We start from the raw sequence: 27,565 nt of genomic DNA, 5'->3' as shown, positions 1-27,565 counted from the left end.
GTATCTACAATCTGCAGCTGCTTCGTCGTTTCCCTTCCTGGTCAATACGTTCTTGCAACAGAGTCTCGCCTTCCAGACTGACCGACTTCCCAACCCTGGCAATGAACTGTAGAGCCACCCTGACCAAAGGAACCTGCTCTGTCACGGTCATTTTGTTTTGCTCGGATATGCGGATTCTGAGATCCAGATAATGAAAAAAAAAAAAAATTCTGTGTTTTCTGCAGATTTTTGCAGGTTTTTGTAGATTTTTGCAGGTCTCCAGCTCCAAAATGTTTTGAAATGTTTTTTGACAATTTTAGGGTACAAGGGAACTGGCCTAGAATAGTGCCTTTTTCTGGTTTTGTGAAATAATATTACTCTGTTCCTCAGTTATAGGTATTTTAAATTTTGGTTCTGAGCATGCTCAGTACAGCACTTGTAGTTAGATGTTTGACCAGGAGTATCTTCTTTTGCAAAAAAAAGATGTACTCTGGCAAAAAAAGATTGTGAACAGCCATTTCCTGGGGCAGCAGCATGAGGTACCTCCCTTAAATTTGAATTGCTGATATCTGCCTCTGATTGAGTTAGAAACACAAGACAATCCTCATTTTGTTCCTCTGTTCTCCCTCTACTGGAAAAAAAAAAAAAAACATTACAAAAACATCTATTAACCGCCACTGGATCCTTGGCTAATAATGAAGCTGCAGTCTGTAGTGTAGAGGTTTGAAAACTGGTGAAAACTTAGTTTTTTATATAAATTATACTTTTATACTAACATAATTTATTAGTTTTTGTTTATTTTTTGTATTATGGTTTTAGTCCCATAATCAAAGTATATAATTTAAAAAAAAATATTTTTTTTCATGGTTAAGGAAGAAATTTTTGATAGATAACTATTATATATATATATATATATATATATATATATATATATATATATATATATATATATATAGTGAGATAGCAGGGAGGGGGTGAAAATCCTTCCCTGCTAAAACATGTGAGAATGCACATTTGGGTGTTATTGGGCTAATTGTTTAATTGTTTTATTGTTTAGATAATCCCCTGCACCTGGCGGTAATTGTAAATTAGAGCCAGCTGTAGGGTATTTAAGAGAGACAGTCAGTTTGTTTGGGGCTGCTGAGAGAAAGGAACAGAAAGTGTGCTTTGGTTCCGAGCAGTCGTAGTAAGGTACCGTGTTCAACTGTGTGTTTTTTGTGTTTGGGTACCGGTAAACAGCTTAGCTGTCCGGAATAGTAGTTAGGGAATCCTGACTGTATAGTTAGTGCTCCAAGAAGGAGCTAGGTGTTTGTTTGTTTTGTTTAATTTTTGATTTTGTGTTTATTAAAAGTGAGCGTCAGCGCTGAAAAAAATCAATTTCTGTTTCCTGGCTCTATTCTTAAAGGGGCAACGAACCGTGAGAGGATATATTATATATATATATATATATATATATATATATATATATGATATACAAAAATATAAATGCAACATGTAAAGTGTTGGTCCCATGTTTCATGAGCTGAAATTAAAGATCTCAGAAATTTTCCATATGCACAAAAAGCTTATTTCTCTCAAATTTTGTGCACAAATTTGTTTACATCCCTGTTAGTGAGCATTTCTCCTTTGCCAAGATAATCTGTCCACCTGACAGGTGTGGCATATCAAGAAGCTGATTAAACAACATAATCATTACACAGGTGCACCTTGTACTGGGGACAATAAAAGGCCACTCTAAAATGTGCAGTTTTGTCACAAAACACAATGCCACAGATGTCTCAAGTTTTGAGGGAGCGTGCAATTGGCATTCTGACTGCAGGAATGTCCACCAGAGCTGTTGCCAGATAATTGAATGTTAATTTCTCTACCATAAACTGCCTCCCACATCGTTTTAGAGAATTTGGCAGTATGTCCAACCGGCCTCACAACCGCAGACCACGTGTAAACACTCCACCCTAGGACCTCCACATCCTAATTCTTCACCTGCGAGATCATCTGGGACCAATCAACTGGACAGCTGATGAAACTGTGGGTTTGCACAACCGAAGAATTTCTGCACAAACTGTCAGTAACCGTCTCAGGAAAGCTCATCTACGTGCTTGTTGTCCTCACCAGGGTCTTGACCTGACTGCAGTTCGATGTCGTAACCGACTTCAGTCGGCAAATGCTCACCTTAGGTGGCCACTACCACACTGGAGAAGTGTGCTCTTCACGGATGAATCCCAGTTTCAACTGTACCGGAAAGATGGCAGACAGCCTGTATGGCGACGTGTGGGCGGGCGGTTTGCTGATGTCAACGTTGTGAACAGAGTGCCCCATGGTGGCGGTGGGGTTATGGTATGGGCAGGCATAAGCTACGGACAACAAACACAATTGCATTTTATCGATGGCAATTTGAATGCACAGAGATACTGTGACGAGATCCTGAGGCCCATTGTCGTGCCATTCATCAACCGCCATCACCTCATGTTTCAGCATGATAATGCACGGCTCCATGTCGCAGGGATCTGTACACAATTACTGGAAGCTGAAAATGTCCCCGTTCTTCCATGACCTGCATGCTCACCAGACATGTCACCCATGGAGCATGTTTGGGATGCTCTGGATTGACGTGTACGACAGCGTGTTCCAGTTCCCACCAATATCTAGCAACTTCGCACAGCCATTGAAGAGGAGTGGGACAACATTCCACAGGCCATAATCAACAGCCTAATCAACTTTATGCAAAGGAGATGTGTCATGCTGCATGAGGCAAATGGTGGTCACACCAGATACTGACTGGTTTTCTGATGCACTGATTTTTTAAGGAATCTGTGACCAACAGATGCATCTCTGTATTCCCAGTCATGTGAAATCCATAGATTAGGGCCTAATGAATTTATTTCAATTGACTAATTTCCTTATATGAACTATAACTCAGTAAAATATATTTTTGTTCAGTGTGTGTGTGTGTATATATATATATATATATATATATATATATATATATATATATATATATATATATGTGTATGTGTGTGTGTGTGTGTGTGTGTGTGTGTGTGTATGTATATATATATACACATAATATATATATATATATATATAGATATATATAATACATATATATGGAATGGAATGAGACATATATATTTGGAATGAGACAATAATGAAAGTAAAAAAACGCCTAGATTAACATAATTTAGATGTTTTTATTAACATCATGTAATCAAAATAAAACTACAAAATGATATTGCAAAAGTCTACCAGAAGCCATAACAGTTGTACAGTATTGTTTAAATCATGTTGGATTTCAAAATGTCACATTTTTAAATGTCACCGTTTTTCGTGTATGGAAAACGGAAAAGTATGGAAAACTAGAAAGTGGTAATGAAATATTTTCATACTACCTTTTGTACTTGATAACATTAATTTGTAATACAATTGATGCCTATGAGTAAAATGTTTGGTGACTAATTTGAACTTAGAACAACTAAGGCGGACCGTTTTTGGAATTTAAATTTAAATTGCATGCGTGTGTTTAAGATACGGAGCTGTGCTTTCTTGACTTTTCCTAAATATATGTACTAATTACCCTGCAAGGAAGCCAGCCACTTCATCTGCATCAGCCCCTGCACTTGATCCAGCCGCTACTTCACCTGAGGCAGCCGCTTCACCAGCGGTAGCACTAGCACCACCTGGCACTGAAGAGGCTGGTAATGATGGCACTGTTTGGAAAACTATAAATCCAGGTGTTGAAGCTGCAGGTAGAAGGGGTGAACACAATATTGTGAGAGAACTATCAGGGCCCATGGCATATGCAAAACACAACACTGATGAGAGTGCATTGAGTGCTTTTCACCTATTTATTGTCATACATATGCTTCATCACATACAACGTTGCATTGAAGTAGAAACCCACCAACAATGACCAGATGATTCTTGGTCAATGCCCTTGGAGGAATTAGAAGCTTTCATTGTACTAGTGTATGCCAGTGGAGCGTTTGATGTCAGAGCTTGGGTTACTATTGATAGCTGTGTCAAATGGGCAGGGATAGTAAGTGCACTGCATATTTTAAAAAGTGCAAGATCTGAGTGATTTGTGCCAGCACTTAGACTTTGTAAACAATTGTAGCCCAATCTGTTCAAATTCATGTCATTTCGATTATAATATGTGTGTATATTTATTTACATCGTTTCAGTTGTACAGTTTTATATGTACATTATATAAATGCATATACACAAATGTATTTTCAAATATTTGTTTAGTTAATTTATCGGTTTTTGTGGTTGCGCTTTAGATAATATGTCTGTATATAAACACATTTCTGTTCAAATGTCTGTCTATATACAATGTTTCAGTTGTGTAGATGCTTTATATGATATTGCTGAATAAAACTATGACTTATATTCAATTGTAATTCATTATAATTGTGGCAGAGAAAAGCTCTGCCCTTTTTAAATTGGCAGGGATGGGGTTAATTTCCCCTACCTGCCTAAGTTTATTATGTTCAGGTGGCTGGGGTTGATTAGGTTAATTAACGATCAATCAGTGCCCAGCCACCTGACATAAAAGGAGGCCTCTGCTTCTCATTTAGGGAGAGGGAGCTGAGGAAGCAGGTTGGTGTTTGTGGTTGTTTTGTGATTTTTTTGAATTTTGATAAATCCAGTGAAGGCATTGCCCAGCCTGGAAATTGTTATTTTTGTAAGTTTTGCTTTTTGTCTTTCTTTTTGTGTTTAAATCGCTTTGTTTTGACCCTTGTGCCCTTTCATTTTTGTGTTTATTTATAATAAAAGTTATTTTTTTGAACTGCAGTCTGTCTCTAAATCATAGCGTTGGCACATGGTGGGGTGGGGCTAAAATTGCTAAACACTTTGTGTGAATAGGTGAAGAAAAATGGATCATGTGTATCTTAATATATAAAGAAGAAAGTTTGTCTGTCTGGCTGTTCCTTTATGCATTCGGAACCCACAGGAGGCAGTACAACTACACTTTGCACGACCTCCGCTTTCATCCAGGGCTATGTTAGAATCCCAAATTTTGACCCCTGGGATACTTTATTTAGTAACCCCATATCTGGATCACTACAGAAGTCATGTATCTCAAATTAAAGAAACCCACAAAACATAAAGAAAAAGAGCAAAAATTTAAAAAAATAAAAATAAAAAAATGGCAAAAACCCCAAAAAAGTTTAAAAAAAAAAAGGATAAAATCGCATTTCCTACTTTTGTTGTTTTAATATCAACCCTAACTAATGCATTAATGACATTTTTTGTAAAGAATATGTAAGAAATAACCCACGACATGGTTGAGGTAAGACAATTCTTACCGCACATCCTGTGTGCATTGTGAGGCACGAGGCTGCAGGTCAAGTTCCTTCAACCGCCTAGGAAGTGCGATAATAATTGTCTTAACACACACCCTGTCGTGGGAATTTCGCTTATAAAATGGCTATTTTTTTGTTTTAAATCATTAAACAAATTGGCTTTTTAAAGGAATAAAATAAGAAATATATTATGTAACCTTCCACTGAAGAAAAATAGTCCCTGAAGACTGTTTCATTGTAAATATATTTTGTACTTTTTATTTGCCATAAACATTACATTGAACATTGCCATTTATAGTAAGACATTTTGAGATGAAATGACATTTGTGAATTGAAAGTAGACAGATTTCCCACATCCGAGGGAGGATTCAAGGAATAGCCAAACACTGCACTGCACTGGCACTCGAGGGAGGGGCTTCTGAGTTTTTTTTTTTTGTAAGAAATTATCTTATTCTGGCTTTGAGGTCTTCAAGACAAGCTGACCAATAATTTCTAAGGCTGTTTTCTCACTGATGGTAGGTAACCGGCATAATTTCCCTAGATTGTAAACCAGCATTAGATGATATGTGGACTAAACAACCTTGTTTAAAAGCAAAATGGTTGTATCAGCAGCAGGATATATATTCATTTTGTTTTAAATGTGTTTCTGAAATCGGAAGGCAGTGGTGAGTGGTCTGCTGTGTCGAGTTTAAATATTGCATACTCAATATTTCAGAATATGGTATGTATTAATGAGTGTATATCTCAATTTGGCACATTATTATTATTATTATTATTATTATTATTATTATTATTATTATTATTGTGACAGACTAGCCCTGTAACTCTTTGTCATTCGCAGGTTCCTTATGGTGCTCATCTGCCTGATCTTCAGCGTGCTGTCTACAATAGAACAGTATGCAGAGTTAGCAAGTGGGACCCTCTTTTGGATGGTAAGTGATACAAATATGCATTGCTATTGGGGCTATCAGATGACAGATTACTCAAAATCTCGACTCTTCAGGACTGACACAATCCTTGTCAGACTACCCATGGGACCTTATGAATCAATATAAAGCTCAATGTTGCTGTAGTTTTTTTAAATTTTTCTTTTATGATGCAATTATTATTGATTCTTATTGTAGTATTACTCAAATATTGTGTTTTACATTTTTTGATAAGTCTATGTAGTTCACTGAGTTCAGGAGTAGGTCTTCAGTTCTAGTTGCATACAGCTCTGGAAAAAATTAAGAGACCACTGCAAAATTATTAGTTTCTCTGGTTTTACTATTTATAGGTATGTGTTTGGGTAAAATGAACATTTTCTGTTTTATTCTATAAACTACTGACAACATTACTCCCAAATTCCAAATAAAAATATTGTCATTTAGAGCATTTATTTGCAGAAAATGACAACTGGTCAAAATAACAAAAAAGAGGCAGTGTTGTCAGACCTCAAATAATGCAAAGAAAATAAGTTCAGATTCATTTTTAAACAACACAATATTAATGTTTTAACTTAGGAAGAGTTCAGAAATCAATATTTGGTGGAATAACCCTGACTTTCAAGCACAGCTTTCATGCATCTTGGCATGCTCTCCACCAGTCTTTCACATTGATTTTGGGTGACTTTATGCCACTCCTGGAGCAAAAATTCAAGCATGATGAACAGCCCAGAGGGAATGCAGGTTCAATAGATGGAAAGCTATGTGATGCAGCCCAGGGGATTTCAGTCCTCCCTGGCAATTGATATACGCCAATACCGACATGTTGTCCATTCGGACAAGGACATGTTTCCCTTGGAACACCGGAAGGAAATGCTGGAGAGTGAGGTGAACCGCTCACACTTCCAGTGCACTTTTATGCAGGGCTATCCAATAGCCCTACCAGCCCAGTCTGCACCCCAACCTGAGTTAAATGTGTCTGTCATAACCACCTGGTGGCTGTGGATTAACCCCATCCTTACACCTTTGCGCATGTGAGAGGCATGTCTCCACCAGTGCAGAGCTTCCCAGCATACATAAGACACAGTCAGTCTATGGTGTTTGTCATGCTTGGGATGTAGCCAGAAGGCAATGAGCCATGACTGAAGCGGGCGCATATGGAGTAACCCCAGCTGGAGGTCTCATGAGGCCGCGGCCATCAGACCCAGCAACTTTTGACACAACACCAGTGGTACTACCAATCCCTGTTGAAGCAGTGATAGACAGTTCTGAATGGCAACCACTCTGTCATCCTACAGGCAGGCTTGCACTGTACTGGAATTAATTGACTTTGCAACAGAATTAATTGTATTTTGGCATCATTTGAGGGTGAGACCCAGCCTCGACAGATGCTCTGTCAAAATCACTGTGTGGGCCACTGCTCCTTCCTGCGACTGGCAACAGATCAACGAGTCCAGGTAGTTCAACACCCTGGTCCCTTGCAGCCACAAGGGGTCCAGGATGGCATCCACACACTTTGATAATGTATGGGGGGCTAAGGAGAGGCTGAATGACAGCATAAAAAACTCAAATATGCTTCCCTGAAAGGCGCAGCTGAGATATTTCCTGTGTGCGGGACGAATAGGGACATGAAAATATGCGTTCTTTAAGTCCACAGTAGTAAACTAGTTGCCCGGGTGGACAGACTGCAGAATGTGATGGTGTGTGATTTGGAACCTCCACTCCTCAATAACCATTGAGGTGTCTCAGGTCTAGGATTTGCAAAATGCCACCATGTTTCTTTGGCACCAAAAATTGTAGAGTAGAACCCCTCCTCTTGGGAGGTGCCTTGTCTGAGAAGTAGTGCTGCTAGTTCCTGCTTGAGGGCTGAGACCTGGAGAGGATCACTTACAGATGTAATCGTGATCCCGCAAAAGGCAGGAGGACCTGCACGGAACTGAAGCGCATACCCGGTGTGTATGGTGATGAGCACCCAATTGTCTGAGTTGCAAGTGTGTCAATACTGTAGCTTGTCTTGTGTGATGGATTGGGTCTGAGGCCACAAGCCTCAAGGAGCCTGACTGGGGCGGGGCACACTGCGAGAGCTGCCTGGGGTGGATTTGGAACTGCCTCCAGGAGCACTGTTGCAAAGGGATCCCACGTCCGGCACCCTCCCATCATTTTGGGTGGGACTGGCTATTAGATGTTGCAGAAGCCTGAAGGTGGTGCCTCAGGTCGACATGTGAAGCAGTGTGGATTAGAACCATCTGATTCATTGTTTTTAAGTGAGTCTCTGTTACCTAGTATTGACCGTTAGGGCATATAAGGTCTTTAGATAGACCTCCTACAGGAGGGGCTCCCATCAGAGCCATGATGGTCGAGTCCACTGGCGGGAATTCCGCCAAGTCCAGTGCCCCTGCTCCTTCTAAGGAAGCTAGCATGGTTGCTCATTTTAGCATGCTCGGAGCCGAGGCCAGGTGGTCCCAAGTGGACCATATTTCTTCTAAGAAGTCAGGGAACACTGGGAAGGGCTGGGGGCAGGGAATAGAGGATGTTTGTGCATTGCCATCCAAGGTACCTGGAGGAGCCTGGAGGCCCACTCCATAAGCACCGTGACCAAACTTAGGAGAAGGGAAAGCTTAGCATCCGAGGTTATCTCGGAGCTGGGACCTGTTCCAAAGGTCAGTTGCTGGACCTTTCCCTCCTCCTCCTCCTCCTCCTCCTGATGGAGGGAGACACCTTCCCAAGAGATCCTGATCCTCCTCAGCCATAATAATGTCTGACTACAAAACCTCCTGGGTGACCACCAGAAACGGTGGAGTCAGCTCAGGGGCAGGTGTTGTCGGCTGAGCCGGGGCTGGAGCAAAAGTTCGAGCCTCCTCAGCCAAGCTAGCAGGGGATGTTGCACCCGTAAACTTATTGACTTTCCTGAATAGGACCTGTGGATGGAACACTGCACAAATATCACAGAACATCACATCTCCAAGGGCAGAGGAGGCGTGCTGCATGCCCAGGCACCGGATGCAGAGGAGGTGATTGTCCTCTGAAGGAAGCTTCGCTTTGCAACACATGCAAGCATGGAATATAGCCATGCTTTTTGTCTCTATGGCCCAGAGGGCATTGAAAACATGGAATGACTCTGGCTCCAGGGGGATCTGCCAATAAATAACTTTTTGTAAAGTCCAATGTGATTATTAATTTAGTATTGCCTAATAGATCCGAAAGATCATCAGCCCTTGGCAGGGGGTAAGTATCAAATTTGGATACCGAATTTAACTTGTGAAAATCAATTCAAAAGCAAATTTTCTCATCTTTCTTGGTCATAGTGTTTTTAACAACACCCAAGGCTCAATCCCTGCCGTACCGGCCGTGACTGGGTTGGGCTTGCACAAATTATGTCCAAACACAGAGGTATCTTTAGAATGCGAATGAACCATTTATTCTTTTTGCAGAATAAAATAAAACAACAAAACAGCAACAAATAAACTGAAATTACCCAGTATAACAGGAAGACATTTTGTCCAGAAGTTGCCAACTTGTTTCCACCATTTTGAAAATGTCCTCTCCTCATAGAGGGAGCAATTCTTCCCATAATGCACTATGTCTTAAAGGGATGATCCCTTGTTTAATTTTTTGTCCCCTGACAAACCCCTTTAAAGCCTTTCTTGGGCAGCAAGCAAATATAGGCAGCTATTTTGAAGGGCTGGAGACAAAGACCAAACCAAACATTGAACAAAACGTCAATTTTTTTCAAAACATAAAGATGCTAAGTAAAGGTAAATAACTCTTTCATTCACCTTTCATATCACATTCACTCACACACGTTTACCAAGAAAATAAAGAACAAAAAGATCCCAGAGGTAGAGAGAATACACTAGCAATGAACACAATAGTAATAATAAACCTCCCTGTCACATGGAACAATAATACTGAGATCAGTTGTTCACACAACTCATTTTCAGGTTCCTTTTTTTGCTGTTTTTGGCCTCTGCACTGAAATTATCTTTTGAATTAAATACTACAATGTAACTAATGGGTTAAGTGCTGGTTTTAAAATAGTTTTATAAATGTATACTGAGAACATGAAAAAACTGGCTAGACATGTGGGCACAGTGCCTTTCACTGCAGCACAGTCAGGCTTACAAGCTTAAACTGTGAGTTCCTGAGGCGGCAAGCCACATTGTCTGCACAAGCAGCCCCTCTTTAAACAGAGACAGATGGAAGCTTTCCTTATGTGCTTTAAAGCACCTAGTGACGTTATTAGACAAAAAGGGTATCCTGAAAACAGAATTTGAGTAACAGTACAATACAATAGTGCAACGAAGAGCAACCAGACTAATTCAAGGGCAAAGGACTGAGCTACGAAGGTTAAGGTCACTGGATCTGTTTATCATAGAATAAAGAGGATGAGGGACTAGGCTGAAGTATTACCATCTTAAAAAGACAATGTTACCTCTTACCTTAAACACAGCCAAACTGGAAGCTAAATTACTTATTTAATCTAAATTATATCCCTCCATTAATTAATGATCAGTACTATCGTTTATGAAATTTACCATAGTATTTTTGTTCTTTTACCATGCTTTTCCCACAGTTATACTATGCATTTACCATAGTTACCCTGGTTTGCCACGTTTCTTTGTGCAGTGTGCAGTTGTAGGGGTGATGCAGTGCTAAAGACAATGACAGACAACAAAGTACTGGTGAAATGGAGGTTTATTTTTGTAATCCAAAGTCTGATGATAAAACAGTAAACAATAATGATAACAGACAATACACAATGGTTTGTGTATTGCTCTGTTTAATCCACGGCTTGGCCGTGAAATAATAGTCCTGATATTTTAACACCTGCACGTAACACAAACACGTAACACAAAGTCCACAGTGAGTGCTATAGTGCTTGTGGTGAAAATGCAGTTATTCGGGACACAAGTGCAATGTTGTCTGGGTTTGGTGCTGGCCTTTAGTGACAGCTCCAAATTGTGTTAGCAGACTAATAACAACAAACAAACAGTTTTTAGACATGACAAAACAAACAAAACACTCACAATACCGGTCTCCTACCGGTTTAGCATTAACCATAACAAAGACCATAACATCCCCTTATATACCATCAATCATGACCCTTTGGTTAACAATTGCAACCGCTCCTCCAAACCACGGCTGCCACATCGTTTTTCCTTCCGGTCGATGATTTAGTGTACCGTAGCTCTTTCGCCTTTCTAGATTGCCGACTTCCACCTATCCCTGGGAATGAATTGTCTTTCCATCCAGTCCAGGGCACACTGTTCCCTTTACACAGTGCCCTCACAGGTTGGGAGGGAGATTTATCACCAAGAATCATTCTTTCTCTGTCACAGGGATGCAGAGTGGCTATATGTAATAGGCAGCAACAGTTTGTGAGAATATTATAAAGTTGTATTTAACAGCTTGTAATTACTATACTCTGAATGTATTCTAAGCATTTCAGTTTTCATGAAGCTCCAGTTTTGTTTTCCCTGATCTGGACACTTTATTAAAATGTATGTAAGGTATAATTGTAGAGTATTAGGACACAATCTAAAAACATCAGTAAGGTATGCTTTCATTTAGATTGGGTGGTCTGCTTGTTAATACATAGTTGCATGTATGTTATAGGTATGAAACCAAAATATGAAAATAAAAAGTCTATGCATGTTTGTGATATTAATAAATATTGCAAAGAACAGGTTTTCTAATAAAGGTGATATAAAAAAAAAAAAAAAAAACAAACATTCATTTCACAGATCTTTATTAAATCTTTAAAAAGGCTTGTAAAATATCATAGGAATATGATTACAAATATTACTATATTATTACTTAAAAGACTATCACATTACCAGCAAAGCCAACACAAAGGATTTGGAAGACATATTGCACATTAGTCCTGATGAACTAAAACCGGGGAAACATATAATTGTTTGTGTTATTAGAATAAAACCAGACTGTAGGTGTGTGGCTTTTACTATAAAATAGTCCTGTGGGATCTTTAATGTCATCTCATCTGAAGCATGACTCCTCATACCATGCTGGTAAAGATGGAATGTGTAGTCTTACATTAGAGAACACTTACACTGATTACACCAGGAGTGGCCAAAGTTCCAACCCTGAGAACTCCAGAAGCTACTGTCACCTAACCAATATTGTGAGAGCATCTTAAATGCAATGTTCCCTGAACTACATGTCTCCAGATGCTCTTTAAACTTTAACTACAGTTCCTGTGTAGTCTTGTGTAGTTGTGAGGTGTTTGTGGAGGTTTAGAGTACACCTTGACGCCATTGAGAAACACATACAAACACATACACCTTGACAACATTGAGAAACACATACAAACACATACACCTTGTCACCATAGAGAAACACTTACAAACACATACACCTTGACATAATAGAGAAACACATACAAACACATACACCTTGACACCAGCCGGAAACACATACAAACTCATACACCTTGACACCATCGGGAAACACATACAAACACATACACCTTGACAACTTCGAGAAACACATACAAACACATACACCTTGTCACCATAGAGAATCACTTACAAATACATACACCTTGACACCATAGAGAAACACATACAAATACATACACCTTGACACCATAGAGAAACACATACAAACACATGTGGCACTGTGAAAAGGATGGCTGTAGTGGTGACGTCAGACCTGGAAGAACACATACTCCAAAAGAAGGACTGGCGAGGGAAAACTGAGCTATGGCACTCAGTATATTTATTAAATGATAAACAGAAATTAAAGATTTAAACAAAACCAACACGAACAAAAAGGCGCATTGGCCAAATAAATAAACAGCACCAAACAAGTATCGTGCTGGTTTTTAGAAAGCACGTAAAGCAATTGTTTCCTTAGTTTCTAATCCTCTTTTACAGACTTACGTCTCTCCTCTGACACTCCCCCCGACGTAGACATCTGTAGGCTTATATAAAGGTGACCATCTCCCAATTAGTAACAATTAATCAATGAATTAACTCGGGGGATGGCCACCTCCTGCATGAGGTTTTTATGAATGGGGATTTTAACCCCATTCATGTGACTATATTATGAGACCGGCTTTTCGCTGGTCTCACCCAGCAGATAATAAATCGGACGACTTTCATCCGTTCGCACAAAGCATAAATACATACATTACAAATACTGCTACTACGACTAATAACAACAACAACAATAATAATAAAACAATGCACACATGTATATAGGGGCGGGACACTCGTCACATATGCCCCCCCTTGTGTCCCGGCCCAGGAACAGGGTCAACAATGGTGGCGGCCAAGGTAGGAGGTCCTTCTCCCACCCCAGCAGCTGTAGTGGCAAGGCTGACCGTACACGGGCCGGCTCCTCCGGCCAAAGTAATCCCGGCAGTAGAACGGCTGCTTGGGGGTGGTCTCCTGACCTCCCTCTTTCTTCCTAGCCGGCAAAACACATACACCTTGACACCACCAGGAAACACATACACCTTGACACCATTGGGAAACGCATACAAACACATACACCTTGACACCATCAGGAAACACATACAAACACATATACCTTGACACCATAGATAAACACATACAAACACATACACATTGACACCATCGGGAAACACATACAAACACATACACCTTGAGACTATAAAAACATGTCAAGTTCAACCAGATGCACCTGCACCTTACTCAAAAGAATAATATTGAAGTTCTATGGGTATTGGAAACCGTCCTCCTGCTCTTTGTTCCAACCATAGTCATAATTATTTATTTGAACCACATTAACTTCCTTCTCAAGTCGTTCTTTCCTGTTACCCATTAAAGCTGAAGTGGAATAGCCCTCCTGGACCGTAATTGGACAGCCTTGGGTAACATTGTTAAACATAAGCCAAAACATGTGTCTAATTGTTTCTTGTTTTGCAGTTCTACATTTAAATTGAGGGATAATTTTCAATTACCAATTCACATTACTTTTTTCAATAATCATTGCAACAATTGTACTGTACCTTCTGAAATGTTGCTGAATGGTGAATTGAGGCAAAATAAACCAAAAAGCAATTTGTTAAAGGGTTGTGTTCGGAAAATGTCCAAGTTATTCGACTGTAGAGGGGATTTGGAATATAAAACCATATTTCTAGTTTGTATGCAAACATATGGTGGAGCTTTTTAATATTGTGTGATTTTGTGAAACACTCTGGATGATCAGCCTAATCTTATTAATGATGTAAATCATCTTTTCTGCTAATAATAATAATAATAATAATAATAATAATAATAATAATAATAATAATAATAATAATAATCTTCTCTTAATCCCTCTGGAGTATGAACCAGCATCCTTTTGATAGAACATAAATAAAAAGATAGATTCAGAATGCAATAAATATACTTCTTCTGAACTGAACAGTCAACTTTACAGAACTCTAAAATACATGAAGATTTTCCCCAAGTAAAGCTACCCTGTCTTATTTTTAGTTTTCTTGTTATTATTCCTTGTGTTAAAGATGTAAACATTTTATTAATACAGTAACACATATTCAATCACTGAAAAAAAATGCTACATTTTCAGTTACAGACATTTCAGTATTATAAACAGCCTCTAGAGGTTCAACTAATTTCCTAATCGAATATCGAACTGGTACTAACTGTCAATAATCAATTAATTTAATACAACTGAAAACATGCATGTGCTAGTAATATTTACGTGATAATCTAAATTGGACAGCAGGGCAGTATAATCTGGCAGTGAATGTTTAATTAATGGCTAGCATAATTAATCAATCAATAGATGCATCTCTGCACTCACCATTCTCTATGTGATCAGAACTCTCCATTCTCCATTCTCTATGTGATCAGATCTCTTCATTTTCTATATGATCAGAACTCTCCATTCTCCATTCTCTATGTGATTAGAACTCTCCATTCGCCATTCTCTATGTGATCAGAACTCTGCACTCTCCATTCTCTATGTGATCAGAACTCTGCACTCTCCATTCTCTATGTGATCAGAACTCTGAACTCTCCATTCTCTATGTGATCAGAACTCTGCTTTATTTAAGACAGCAATCTGATGTTTATGTGCTGGCACACACAAGTTATAAACACACATTTTGTAGAGACTCTACAGTGGCTTGCGAAAGTATTGACCCCCCTTGGCATTTTTTCTATTTTGTTGCCTTACAACCTGGAATTAAAATTGATTTTTTGGGGGTTTGTATCATTTGATTTACATAACTTGCCTACCACTTTGAAGATGCAAAATATTTTTTATTGTGAAATAAACAAGAAATAAGACAAAAAAACAGAAAACTTGAGTGTGCATAAGTATTCACCCCCCCCCCCAAAGTCAATACTTTGTAGAGCCACCTTTTGCAGCAATTACAGCTGCAAGTCTCTTGGGGTATGTATCTATAAGCTTGGCACATCTAGCCATTGGGATTTTTGCCCATTCTTCAATGCAAAACTGCTCCAGCTCCTTCAAGTTGTATGGGTTTTACTGGTGTGCAGCGATCTTTAAGTCATACCACAGATTCTCAGTTGGATTGAGGTCTGGGCTTTGACTAGGCCATTCCAAGACACTTAAATGTTTCCCCTTAAACCACTCGAGTGTTGCTTTAGCAGTATGCTTAGGGTCATTGTCCTGCTGGAAGGTGAACCTCCGTCCCAGTCTCAAATCTCTGGAAGACTGAAACAGGTTTCCCTCAAGAATTTCCCTGTATTTAGCGCCATCCATCATTCCTTCAATTCTGACCAGTTTCCCAGTCCCTGCCGATGAAAAACATCCCCACAGCATGATGCTGCCAGCACCATGATTAACTGTGGGGATGGTGTTCTCGGGGTGATGAGAGGTGTTGGGTTTGCGCCAGACATAGCGTTTTCCTTGATGGCCAAAAAGCTCAATTTTAGTCTCATCTGACCAGAGTACCTTCTTCCATATGTTTGGGGAGTCTCCCACATGCCTTTTGGCGAACACCAAACGTGTTTGCTTATTTTTTTCTTTAAGCAATGGCTTTTTTCTGGCCACTCTTCTGTAAAGCCCAGCTCTGTGGAGTGTACGGCTTAAAGTGGTCCTATGGACAGATACTCCAATCTCCGCTGTGGAGCTTTGCAGCTCCTTCAGGGTTATCTTTGGTCTCTTTGTTGCCTCTTTGATTAATGCCCTCCTTGCCTGGTCCGTGAGTTTTGGTGGGTGGCCCTCTCTTGCCAGGTTTGTTGTGGTGCCATATTCTTTCCATTTTTTAATAATGGCTTTAATGGTGCTCCGTGGGATGTTCAAAGTTTCGGATATTTTTTTATAACCCCGCCCTGATCTGTACAACTTTGTCCCTGACCTGTTTGGAGAGCTCCTTGGTCTTCATGGTGCCGCTTGCTTGGTGGTGCCCTTTGCTTAGTGCAGACTCTGGGGCCTTTCAGAACAGGTGTATATATACTGAGATTATGTGACAGATCATGTGACACTTAGATTGCACACAGGTGGACTTTATTTAACTAATTATGTGACTTCTGAAGGTAATTGGTTGCACCAGATCTTATTTAGAGGCTTAATAGCAAAGGGGGTGAATACATATGCACGCACCACTTTTCCATTATTTATTTTTTAGAATTTTTTTAAACAAGTTATTTTTTCACTTCACCAATTTGGACTATTTTGTGTATGTCCATTACATGAAATCCAAATAAAAATCTATTTTAATTCCAGGTTGTAAGGCAACAAAATAGGAAAAATGCCAAGGGGGGTCAATACTTTCGCAAGCCACTGTATGTGGCGACTTAACTAGTTTGCACTGTTATGGTTCAGTGCTGATGTACTGTACCTGATGAAAGCTGCTCTTCTACAATGCAATGCTGGAATGGTGCTTATTCTTTGCTATTATATACCTTCATAAGTCTCCTTCTGGGGAAACTGGTTATATAATTTATCCATATTTTAACCAGGATAACAGCATATAGAAGAACTAAAAATAATAAATATTGCTCCGAGTGAGACAACTGATAAAGGCATAACAATGTGGTGTGCAGAGTCAGTCATAAAGTCTGGTGAGCTCAGGGTCGTGTCCTGACTGTGCCAAGCTGCTTTCTTCCACAGAGCACTGCATTAGCTCTGGTGCTCCTGTGGGTTAGTGAAGCTAAATCATCTGGGACTGTCCACTTTTGTGGACCCTACCAGAAGGGCTACCGGTGAGCTCAAAGAGGAGCCTGCAAGGCTTGCATTGTCATCTGGTAGCCCGCTGCCATCCAGTATAGAGCTCCTGGATGCAAAGAGACATTTGCTTGGTGATGGGATCGGAGGAAGTCCTGAGGTGTTAGGTAAGGCTAACATATTCCAGTAATTGTTGTAGATTAGTATGTGATGCCAGTGACAATATACCACAACATACAATAAGAAGAATACATATCCTTTACATTGTGTCACTGTTTTTGTGCATTACAGAGTTTAACAAGTCACTGGACTCCATCTCTCCCCCCAGCTGTGTCTTAATTTATAGATTAAATGGATGACACTAGGGTTGGTAAACCAACTGACATCTTACAGTGGGCTAGCGAAAGAGTAATATTTGGTCAGACCACCCACACTGAGGCGTTTGTTGACATGCAGAGTCTCTTATTATCCTCAACAACAGAGTCTTTGAAAATACTGCAGCTTGGAAAGTAGTTCTTGTCTTGACCATGCCTCAGAGACTAAATATAGCCTGTTATATTAAACAAGAAATGCTATATTGTACCATTATTTAACTGTTAATGACTGAGGTCCTTTTCTGGCACTAAATAACCCTGCACGACATTAACTTGAAGTAAAGGGTGACAATTTTATAAACCTGATTGTGTCAGTATTGTTTACAGAACACATGTATACTTTTTACATTTTAAAAACTGATCAACATTGTGTAGTCTTTGTACCATTTTAAAATAGAAGTTGAATTTTGGATTGTAGCCCTGCACATTATTAAAAAGGGGGCAGGGCAAAGCCCTGCTATAAAATGTTTTTATATGTGGAAGACGAGCGAGGTGCCATCTGCCACGACATTGTATTGTTTTGATTTTGTATTTATTTTTAGGACAGGGTCTCCCCCTCCGCCCCTGTGTTATTTTGTATTTATGTTTTTTTTTTTTTTTTTTATTGTTATATGTAAAAATGACAGCGAGAGCCATGTTATTGTTTTGATGGCGTAGTCGTATGTTTTGTTTTTGTATTTACGTTGCATCGTGGATGGGAAGCCCATCCACATTAATAATTTAAAAAAACCTGTGCAAAGGTGGCCATCTCCCAGAGTAATTAGGTGATTAATTTGTTGCTAATCGGGAGATGGTCACCTGCGTAAAAGCCTGCAGCTCTCTGCACTTGGGGTGGGTGTTCGACCAAGTGCAGGAAGCAAAACTGCAGTACTGCCTATTTGTTTTGCTTCCTGCATCTGGTCTGACATCTCCACTCACATCCATCCTGTCTCATGGATACTAACAGTTTTAGATGACTTCAGGTTGCGCACACAGCTGTGAATGTAATGGAGTGTTGTGTGATGTGCCTGCTGTTATGGATTTTATCCCCTGTTGGTGGAATGAGATGAGGTTAAAAGCTCTATAATCACAAATGCATTTGCGTAGTAGTTAAGACCCTTGCTTGCAGTGTGGGGTCACTGGCATGTGCTTAGTTTCTACATAGAAGTTAGCTTGTAACGCTGTTACATAAAGACACACACAACAGTAGATAAAAAGCAGATTAAGTATATCTCAGTTGCACTATATTGCTGAGTGTAAACGGTTAAACAAACATATTTTTTGCTTCATTTAAATATCTATATGTTGATAAATATATTGAAAACCCTGTTAAAAAGTTTGCTTTTGAAACCTGTCTCTCTTTTTTTTTATAGCTACCATATTTGCTTGAGTGTAAGTCGAGAAATTTAAACCCAAAACAGAATCCTGAAGTTGGGAGGGTCGACTAATAAAAGAGCAAACATATAACTGATCTATAATTTATAGTAAGAGCCTATATTTACTGATTGCGATGACTGGTGGCAGCATGAATGCTATGGAGGGGCATAATAATAATAATAATAATGATAATAATAATAACAACATTACCTTTTCTATTGTGCGACCCTGCAGTGTAGTGCCTCTATTGTTGTGGGTTAATCGTTGTGCCCTCATTGCCAGAACAAATACTTCTAATTTCTCTCAAATCAAAATGCAAACATCTCAAGATTAATTTACAAATAAAAAGATTTAAACACAAAACAAAACACTCCAAATAAATGGCACATGTGACAAAATAACATGGAACGCAAATAGTAACAAGTAGTGTGCTGGTTGCAAAACCAGTATAAGTAGCAATTGTTATATCCTGTAGAAATAGTTTTCAAAGCTCACAATTTGTTCTGCCTGTACACACTCCTCCCATCCAGCCAGAGCTGCAGATCTTTTATATTGTTTGAAATATGGCAGGAATCGTACATTGAATAAGTGATGATTAATGAGACTCCGGTCACATGTGTAAAAAGGGACATCACGGCTGTTAATGTTGAAGTTAATGTTGGTGTTGGAGTTAATTTTGGTGTTGGAGTTAATGGTGGAGAAGATGAGACGAGAAGAATTGTGTGTTGGTGTGTTGGTTATTAGGGGTGTTTTATTGAAAAAGGCAGCTCTGCCTGAAACCAGAGGGCATTTAAAGTGTTTGTATTGTTTTTGTTGAACTGTTTATTTTGGCCACCGTACCTGTGTTGTTCCTTGGTTTTGTTTGTTGTTTTATTATTTATTATTAAAAGGGCACACTAGCAAATAAACTTGCAGCTTCGGTCTCTGGGTCTACTTCTTGATTTCCACCAGCCTGGGCTGTGATGCTGTCCTCTTCCTGGCCCTTAATTTTAAGGTAGCAGTAAACTTTTACGATAAGCATTTTCTATTTCTTCATTTTAAAAGCTCACAACATAACACAGTTGAATGATCACAGTATCATGCAATTGTAGGACAGTATTGAAACGTATGAAAACTTTAACAATATCAAGTCAAATTGAAATTCCTTTAACCATTTGCAGTCTATTTATTCAGCGCCTATTAGGCATGTCAGGTCCAATTTATTTTCACACATGCTGTTTATTTTATATGTGTTGTTTATTTAATTTTTTTCAGAGTAAAACAGGTTTTAAATCACAAAAGGACACTCAGTAATGCATCTCCAGCCAAGCCCCACCACCGGTTTGTTGTATTTTTTATACACCTCATCTGCTACCGTTAGTGCTGTGGTTATTTAGTGCTTGTCAGGCGCATCAGGTCCAATTTATTTTCACACGCGCTGTTTATTTATTTTTTTTCAGAGTAAAACAGGTTTAATAGGCATTACATGGCAAAACGACATCAGTAGTGCATCTCCAGCCAAGCCCCATCCCTTGTTTGCTGTATTTTTTACATATCTCTTTATAGATGTGCATACTGATAAATCCTCTCTTGATCATTCTTTTTATCACCAAACTCCTCAATAATGTGATCCAAGTAATTATTTTATTATTATGACATTTCAAAAAGCTCTGAAAATGTCAGTGATATTGTTTGAGAGCTGGATGCAGAAGCAGTTATATCCTTTGTTTTCCTTTGTGTTACCTCTGTGGTGCATGGGGCTACCAGAGGGTTAATTTGCTTCAAAAAAATTTCAATGGTTAATAGACTAGCAAGCACTGGTAAAATCAGCTCAGAAGGGCGGAACACAATCGTCCAGCCCCGTGAGGGGAGAGCCAATGCATCCAGTGCCCCAAAGGAAGGAGCTACCTCTGCCTCCACAGCCTCCACTGCCAGAAGGAGAGCAGCAGGAGCTACCTCTGCCTCCAACGCCTCCACTGCCAGAGGTAGAGCAGTAGGTGCTTCCTCTACTTCCACCGCCAGAGGGAAACGGGCTACTGTTCCCGCCAGCTAATGTTGTAACTGAGCAGAGCGGCTGTGGCATCCCTGAGCAGAGCAAGGCAGGCATCCTTGGGAGATAATGGATTTAGGACCAGTCGTGGTGCTAGAGTTGGCCACTCTGGCAATGGCTGTGGCGGGGATGGCCATCTTTGGGCTGTTTTCCGCCATGCTCTCCACATCAGACTATGCATTGGCGGCTGAGAACTGCCAGCATCACATCCTGCTCCTTTCTCTAGACTTAGAGGGGGAAGCTGCAGGCAGTCTCCCTCTTGTGGTGGTGGGAAAGTCAGCTACTGATGCTCTCCTTCCGGCGGTCGAGGCAGAGGTAGCTCTGCTCCTGCCGGTGGAGGCAGAGGCAGGTCCTGCTGTTCTGCTCCTGCCAGTGGACATGGAGGAGGCAGAGACAGCTCCCACTGCTCCCCTCCTGCTGGTGGAGTTGGCAGAGGCAGCTCCTGCTGCTCTCCTCCTGGTGGTGGAGGTGGAAGCAGCATGTAGACTCCTGGTGATGAAGGTGGGAGCAGCAGGTAGTCTACCCTGTCTGTGGAGGCAGAGGTAGCTCTGCTTCTGCCTGTGGAGGCAGAAGCAGCTCCCGCTGCTCCCCTCCTGCCGGTGGAGTTGGCGGAGGCAGAGGCAGCTCCTGCTGCTCTCCTCCTGGTGGTGGAAGCAATGGAGGTGGAAGCAGTGTATAGTCTCCTGGTGACGAAGGTGGACGCAGGGGGCAGTCTCCTGGCAGCGTAGGTGGGAGCAGCAGGTAATCTCCCCCTGTCCGGTGGAGACGAGAGCAGCAAGTAGTTTCCTGGCGGCGAAGGTGGGAACGGCGGGCAGTCTCGCTCTGTTGCATAGGACTGGTGCAGCTCTTACTCTGTTGCAGGGGATTGGTGCGACTCTCCCTCTGTTGCAGGGGACTGGTGCGGCTCTCCCTAACCTGCAGGGGACTGGTGTGGCTCTCCTAGTGCTGAAGACAGCGTTGGCTCCTCTCCCTCTGACGCTGGAGGTGGCAGCGATGGCTCCTCTCCCGGCGTTGGAAGCAAAACCAGCCGGTATTCTCCCTCTTGCGCTAGTGGAGACCTGGGCTGTGGATGCTTGGTCTTCCCCCTCTTGGGCTGTGGATGCCTGTGCTCTCCTCCACATGGACGGAGCAGTGCATGGTGATGTGCCACAGGAGAAATACCACAGCCCTGCTTCCTCCTTTCTCCCTTTGCTCTGCTGTTGCTGCTTTTTCCCCATTTTTTTTTTAAACAAACAGCCCTGTGGTTTTTTAATCACCCACAGTACCATTTCTGGCCTGCATTTTAAAGGCGCTGTTGACCCTGTTCTGACACCAAGTGTGACAGGCTAGCTGTAGGGGTGGCGTCAGGCCAGAAAGAATCACACATGCAGACAGGCAGTACTGGGGTTGAAACTGAGATGCTGCGGCACTCAGTATGTTTAATGAATGAAACAAATAAAAGATTTAAACAAAAAAACAGCACACAGCACTTGAGGCCAAAATAGAGACAAACAAAACGAATAGACACTTACAAACAGGGTTTAGGATGAACGCTAAACCATAACAGGTACCTTGCTGGTTCTCTAGCACGTTGTAGCAGTTGTTATTATTTTTGTTTCTTTTAAATAGGTTTTACCTCCTCTCACCAAACACACAACCCATCTCATTGGAAACATGTTCTTATGTTATTTACATGGCAAAAGTATTTGTTTACCTTTTAAATGGTTACAAAATGATAGTGCTTCAAATAAACACAAACTTTACAGTTGCTGTACTGTGTGGTGACATTTTTTCAACACAAGCCTGATTGTTACAACACTGCTGGTTTTCACTTCCCATGTCAGCTATTCATGTCTTGCAGGAGTGAACATTGATCTGTTTATGCAAATGAAATTCTCAGACAACCGTGTTTCTCCTGACACACTGCCGAGAGAGAACTATGACATGTTTTCAGTTTCATTCACAGCTGATTTTATGAGGATGTGTGAATACAAATATCAAAACAATCTGGATTATGTAGAAAAATATTACCATGATAAGTACTACACAGGCTACAGAAAATCTTGAACTTAGATTTGATTGGATTGCTTATTTGATCATGTGTGGTTCTGTGAACAGGCTAGCTATGAACAGCACACAGCACTTTAGGCCAAAATAAATAGACAAACAAAACAGTAAACAAACAGTGGACGAACACTAAACAAGTACCGTGCTGGTACTTCCAGCATGCTGTAGCAATTGTTATTTCTTACTTACTTTTTATTTTCTCCTTTCTCCACTCATTGAACCCAGAGTGAGTAAAATGTGCATCTATATAAACTGTTGTGCCGGGATTTATTTACTAATTAATTATTCACTTGAATCCCAGCACATGAACTAATTTGTTCAACCCCGTGTCACATACTATTAAATTCTTTAATGCACGTGAAGTGATCCCCATGCCTAAATACAACATATAATATTTTAAATCACTTGTGCTACATAGACCCATTTATATACTGTATAATCACGATACAATTGTTTTCTGTGTGGCAATCAATGTGACTGCTCCCGGGGATTTTAGGTATAATGCAATTTATTTCCTTTATTTCTACACTCCCGCATTTCATACTTTGTTGAGAATATTTAATACATAAGGACAGAAAGGTATATGAACGCACAGCCTCATATGTGTTATACAACTGGAGAAAATTATATTTTAGAACCAAAAAACACCAAAATGACTGCCACTGGGCTTCTAGTGTTAATCTTTTGCTGCTGTGTTTTATTTAAATAATTTTTAAACTATTTTGTAGCCTATTTCATTCCTGTTGTGAGGGAAGAGGGGGGAGGGGGGATAGCATTAAATGTTGTATGTTTCAAACTAAAATCTTATTCAGGGATATATTTCCATTCATTAATAAAAAAATATTATTAATAAAAGGCTCAAAATTATAGATTGTGCACGTCCCTTGTTAGTAGCTGCCAGTCTGTTTTTCATTCAACAGTTTCCTTCAGTTTTCTTGACAATTTTTGTAGGATTCAGTATTCAGTTTGGCATTCGGCCAAATCTTTTGAGATGGATTCGGTATTCGCCATTTGGCCGAATCCCAAAAACTTGGATTGGGTGCATCCCTAGTACGCATAAACCCTGCTTTCCTCCCAAAGGTGGTTACGGCTTTCCACTTGTACTGGATAGTGGACACAGTTTTGGCTGCATATACTAGCGCAGGCCACACACTCTACCAGAGGAGTGGCTACATCATGGGCCCTCTTTAGAGGAGCCTCTTTGACATATTTGTACCGGTGCTAGCTGGGCTACTCCGCGGAGTGACTACTTATTCCCTCGGTAGGTGGGACTGAGGACGTCACTCCCCAGAGGGCCCTATTGGCAGCTCTGACATAAAATGCTCAGTAAATACCTGACCTGTGGCAGGCATATCACAAAAGTATTGTCGTTCGTCTTCTCTTTCAGGGAACCAGGGTTACATTTGTAATCTAAGGTTTTATACGATACAGAACTAATTTATTTTAACACTTAGTTTTGTTTGTGGACTTTGAGATACCTGCACAGTGGCCGTCTTTAGTAATATCTACACTGTATTGACAATAACAATCAACCATTTGTTACGGACTTTCTAACAAGTTTGGCATAAACAGTTTTGGCTGTTAACTAAACCCTTGCAAAAAAACAAACAAAAAGAAATACAAAAATGAACAGTCTTACCACAGTAGCAGGCACAGTTTACACTGCCTCTGAGTTTCATCAATTCCAGGTTTTTTAAATCCTTTGATGGAAATGTCCGGTCTACTTTTAATGTTGTCAACCAAATTGACTTCATCACTGCCATTCTCATCTCCACTTTGACATCCAGGACATTATTCTTGTTGTCCAGCGCTTCTTTAACCTGTTCTGCATACCAGTCTGCCAGAGGATGGGATCGCTACGAGTACTGTATGCAACCCTCTGATTGGTGTAAGTATTATTGGTGATCCAATCAAAACCGCCAATAAAGCCAAAATAAATTATCCACCCAAATTTTCCGCTATATGGTTTGTGAATGCCAAAAACAAGTAAGGTGAGAGAGACATTTTTATTGAATAAAAATATTTAAAAACATTAATACAAGTATAAGGCTTTTCTTGTCAGAATCAATAATATATACAGAAGTTTTCTGTCTTCTTATACAGAACACTCTGTGCTGTAGTGGTAAATAAAAAAGTGGGTAAACGCCCCTGTTTGGTGGAGGTCAACAGATAGAGTGAACAGATAAACATGAACAGATAATTTTTTGGGCCGGGAGGGGGGGGGGGGGAGCAGTGTCGTCTCTCCCCCCCCCCCCCAAGCAGACCCCCCCCCCCCCCCCCCCCCCCCCCCCCCCCCCCCCCCACCCCCCACCCACCCCCCCCCCCGTCATGTAAAGTCTCAGAGTCAAAAAAGACGACAAGTACAGATTGTTCAGAGTCTGACAGGTGCTGTTCATGTCTAAACAGTCACAGACTCGACGGTGCGCTTCAAGTGAACAGTTCTTCCAGGATGAACGCTACTAGCACCGACCTGCAGGTCCAGTGTGCCTAACAACAGAACATAAACAACCAATGTCAGAACACTCACACACACGATCACACATGTTTGCATTCTTATACTTGCAGGGACTTCTCATTGACTCTCACTATATTTTTATTTACTATTTCTAACTCCAGTCAAACAAAACTCCACACAGAGTGAAAGTCGACAACAAACTAAATATTTTGGCACTTTAAGTTTTTTTAGTTTTTTTTTAAAGACATATGTAGTTCTTAAAAAGGTGTCCCAGTCCCAGGAGTTACTATCTTTGTGTGGACATTTTCTTAAGTTTTGTCCCCACATTGATAGTAATACCTGCCCACACACACACACACACACACACACAAACAGAACACAGAAACAGTCCATTAGCCACGCCCCTCTGCTCATGCCACAGTCCTGACTGAGAGCTCTCAGCTGTCAGTCTCACGCGCAGCAACAAAACACAGACGACCATTAAAATATCTTGTCTTTAACCCAGGATTTCCATTTCACAGAAGAGTAGAAATGAGTAAACTATGTATCCCTTATATGAAAAGTGGGTAAACGTCATTTGCCTGAGTATACTCTCGACTACACCACTGACAACACTGCAATGTATATATGTCACAATAGCACTGTTCAATAACTTAGCTATATGTAAACTTTCTAATCTCATTCTTTTATTTCCCAAAGTGATAAAAAGTGTTGTATGACTGAAAAATGTATTTGATATTAACCGGAGTGTCACAATAGCTACAGAGATATTATCAGGAGCTTGTTCCTATTTTCTCTTATTATATTCTGGCTGTGACATTTCAATGTTGTGATGATAAGCCAAGGGTGACTTTACCAGCTATTAAGCTACTCCCCCTCCCCCCTTCACTTCCAATTATATATTTGCTCTATTTCTGAATGGTTCTAAGTTACATTGCTCAGTCTAACTGACCGCCATTCTGTTTGCAGGCTTGTGTCATTGAAATATTGTGGTATTCTGATCTGCTTTGTGGTATAGTGGGTGTTGAGCCAGAATCACAGATACTTTAAGACCTCACTTGACAACGTTATGAGATCAGTCAGCTACAAGGAACCGGATGAGTTTCTTATGTGAGTAGCATTGCCGATGAGGTCAACAGAGTTGAGAAAGCACCAGATATCAACTAAGACTGTTGATCATATTAAAGTAAACTAAACAAGCAAAGAACTAAAACTTTTTTGAGTGGGAATGGTAGAAATACGTCTAGTCCTAATACAAGGTATGAAATGTGACTTTAAAGAAATGATTATATCCCTCATGCCCATGAGTGTCAAATGCTTGTGTCTTCTTTCTCCTGCAGGAAATTGTTCTGGTGGTGTTTTTTGGTTCAGAATACGTGGTCCGTCTCTGGTCAGCAGGATGCAGAAGTAAATATGTTGGCTTCAAAGGAAGACTACGATTTGCCAGAAAACCTATTTCAATCATTGGTAAGGATTGCTGCATGGTTCCTTTGCTGTATTACTTATAAAACTGTTGCTATGGTAATGTTTGTAGTTTCACATTATCCTGCTTGACCCACATGGCAAACAAGATGGTACATATCGTGACATACAGCCAGTATTAGAAATTTGTATGGGAAGGCTGGAAAGCGATTATAGAAAACGCACAACAATAAGTAATGAAATGTTGTTGAAATTATGCTCTTATTGTTTAATTTATTAAGAAAGACAGTATGGACATGGAGAGAAAATACATTTGAAGCTAATTTTGCAAATGTTTTTTGTTTTTGTGTTGTATGTTTCAAAATACTGATTGATTTCCATTACATGAGAGTAGATGTTAAACTTCATGCTGATTTGAACTCGGCTCTCATCATGATAAGCACCAACTAAGACGTAGCTTTACAGTAAACTAATGTGATCCATCTGCATCTCCATCCATTTGTGTTGCTTTCCATCTGGTGATGTAGATATCCTTCAGTTGGTGT

The 27,565-nt window shown here is 40.2% G+C and overlaps 1 protein-coding gene across 1 annotated transcript in view; it reads left to right on the top strand.

Moving 5' to 3' along the window:
- kcnq1.2 (potassium voltage-gated channel, KQT-like subfamily, member 1.2) overlaps positions 1-27,565 on the top strand; it is a 514,204-nt gene that overhangs the window by 52,518 nt on the left and 434,121 nt on the right. The window contains exons 2-3 of the mRNA XM_041255488.1: positions 6,127-6,217; positions 26,939-27,065. Coding sequence (XP_041111422.1) covers positions 6,127-6,217; positions 26,939-27,065 — 218 coding nt within the window. The remainder of the gene's footprint in view (positions 1-6,126; positions 6,218-26,938; positions 27,066-27,565) is intronic.

This window comes from Polyodon spathula, chromosome 7 (genome assembly GCF_017654505.1).
Source record: "Polyodon spathula isolate WHYD16114869_AA chromosome 7, ASM1765450v1, whole genome shotgun sequence".
Classification (NCBI taxonomy): Eukaryota; Metazoa; Chordata; class Actinopteri; order Acipenseriformes; family Polyodontidae; genus Polyodon; species Polyodon spathula.
The sequence above is the reverse complement of the archived record's forward strand: the minus strand, read 5'-3'. Positions and strand labels throughout refer to the sequence as shown.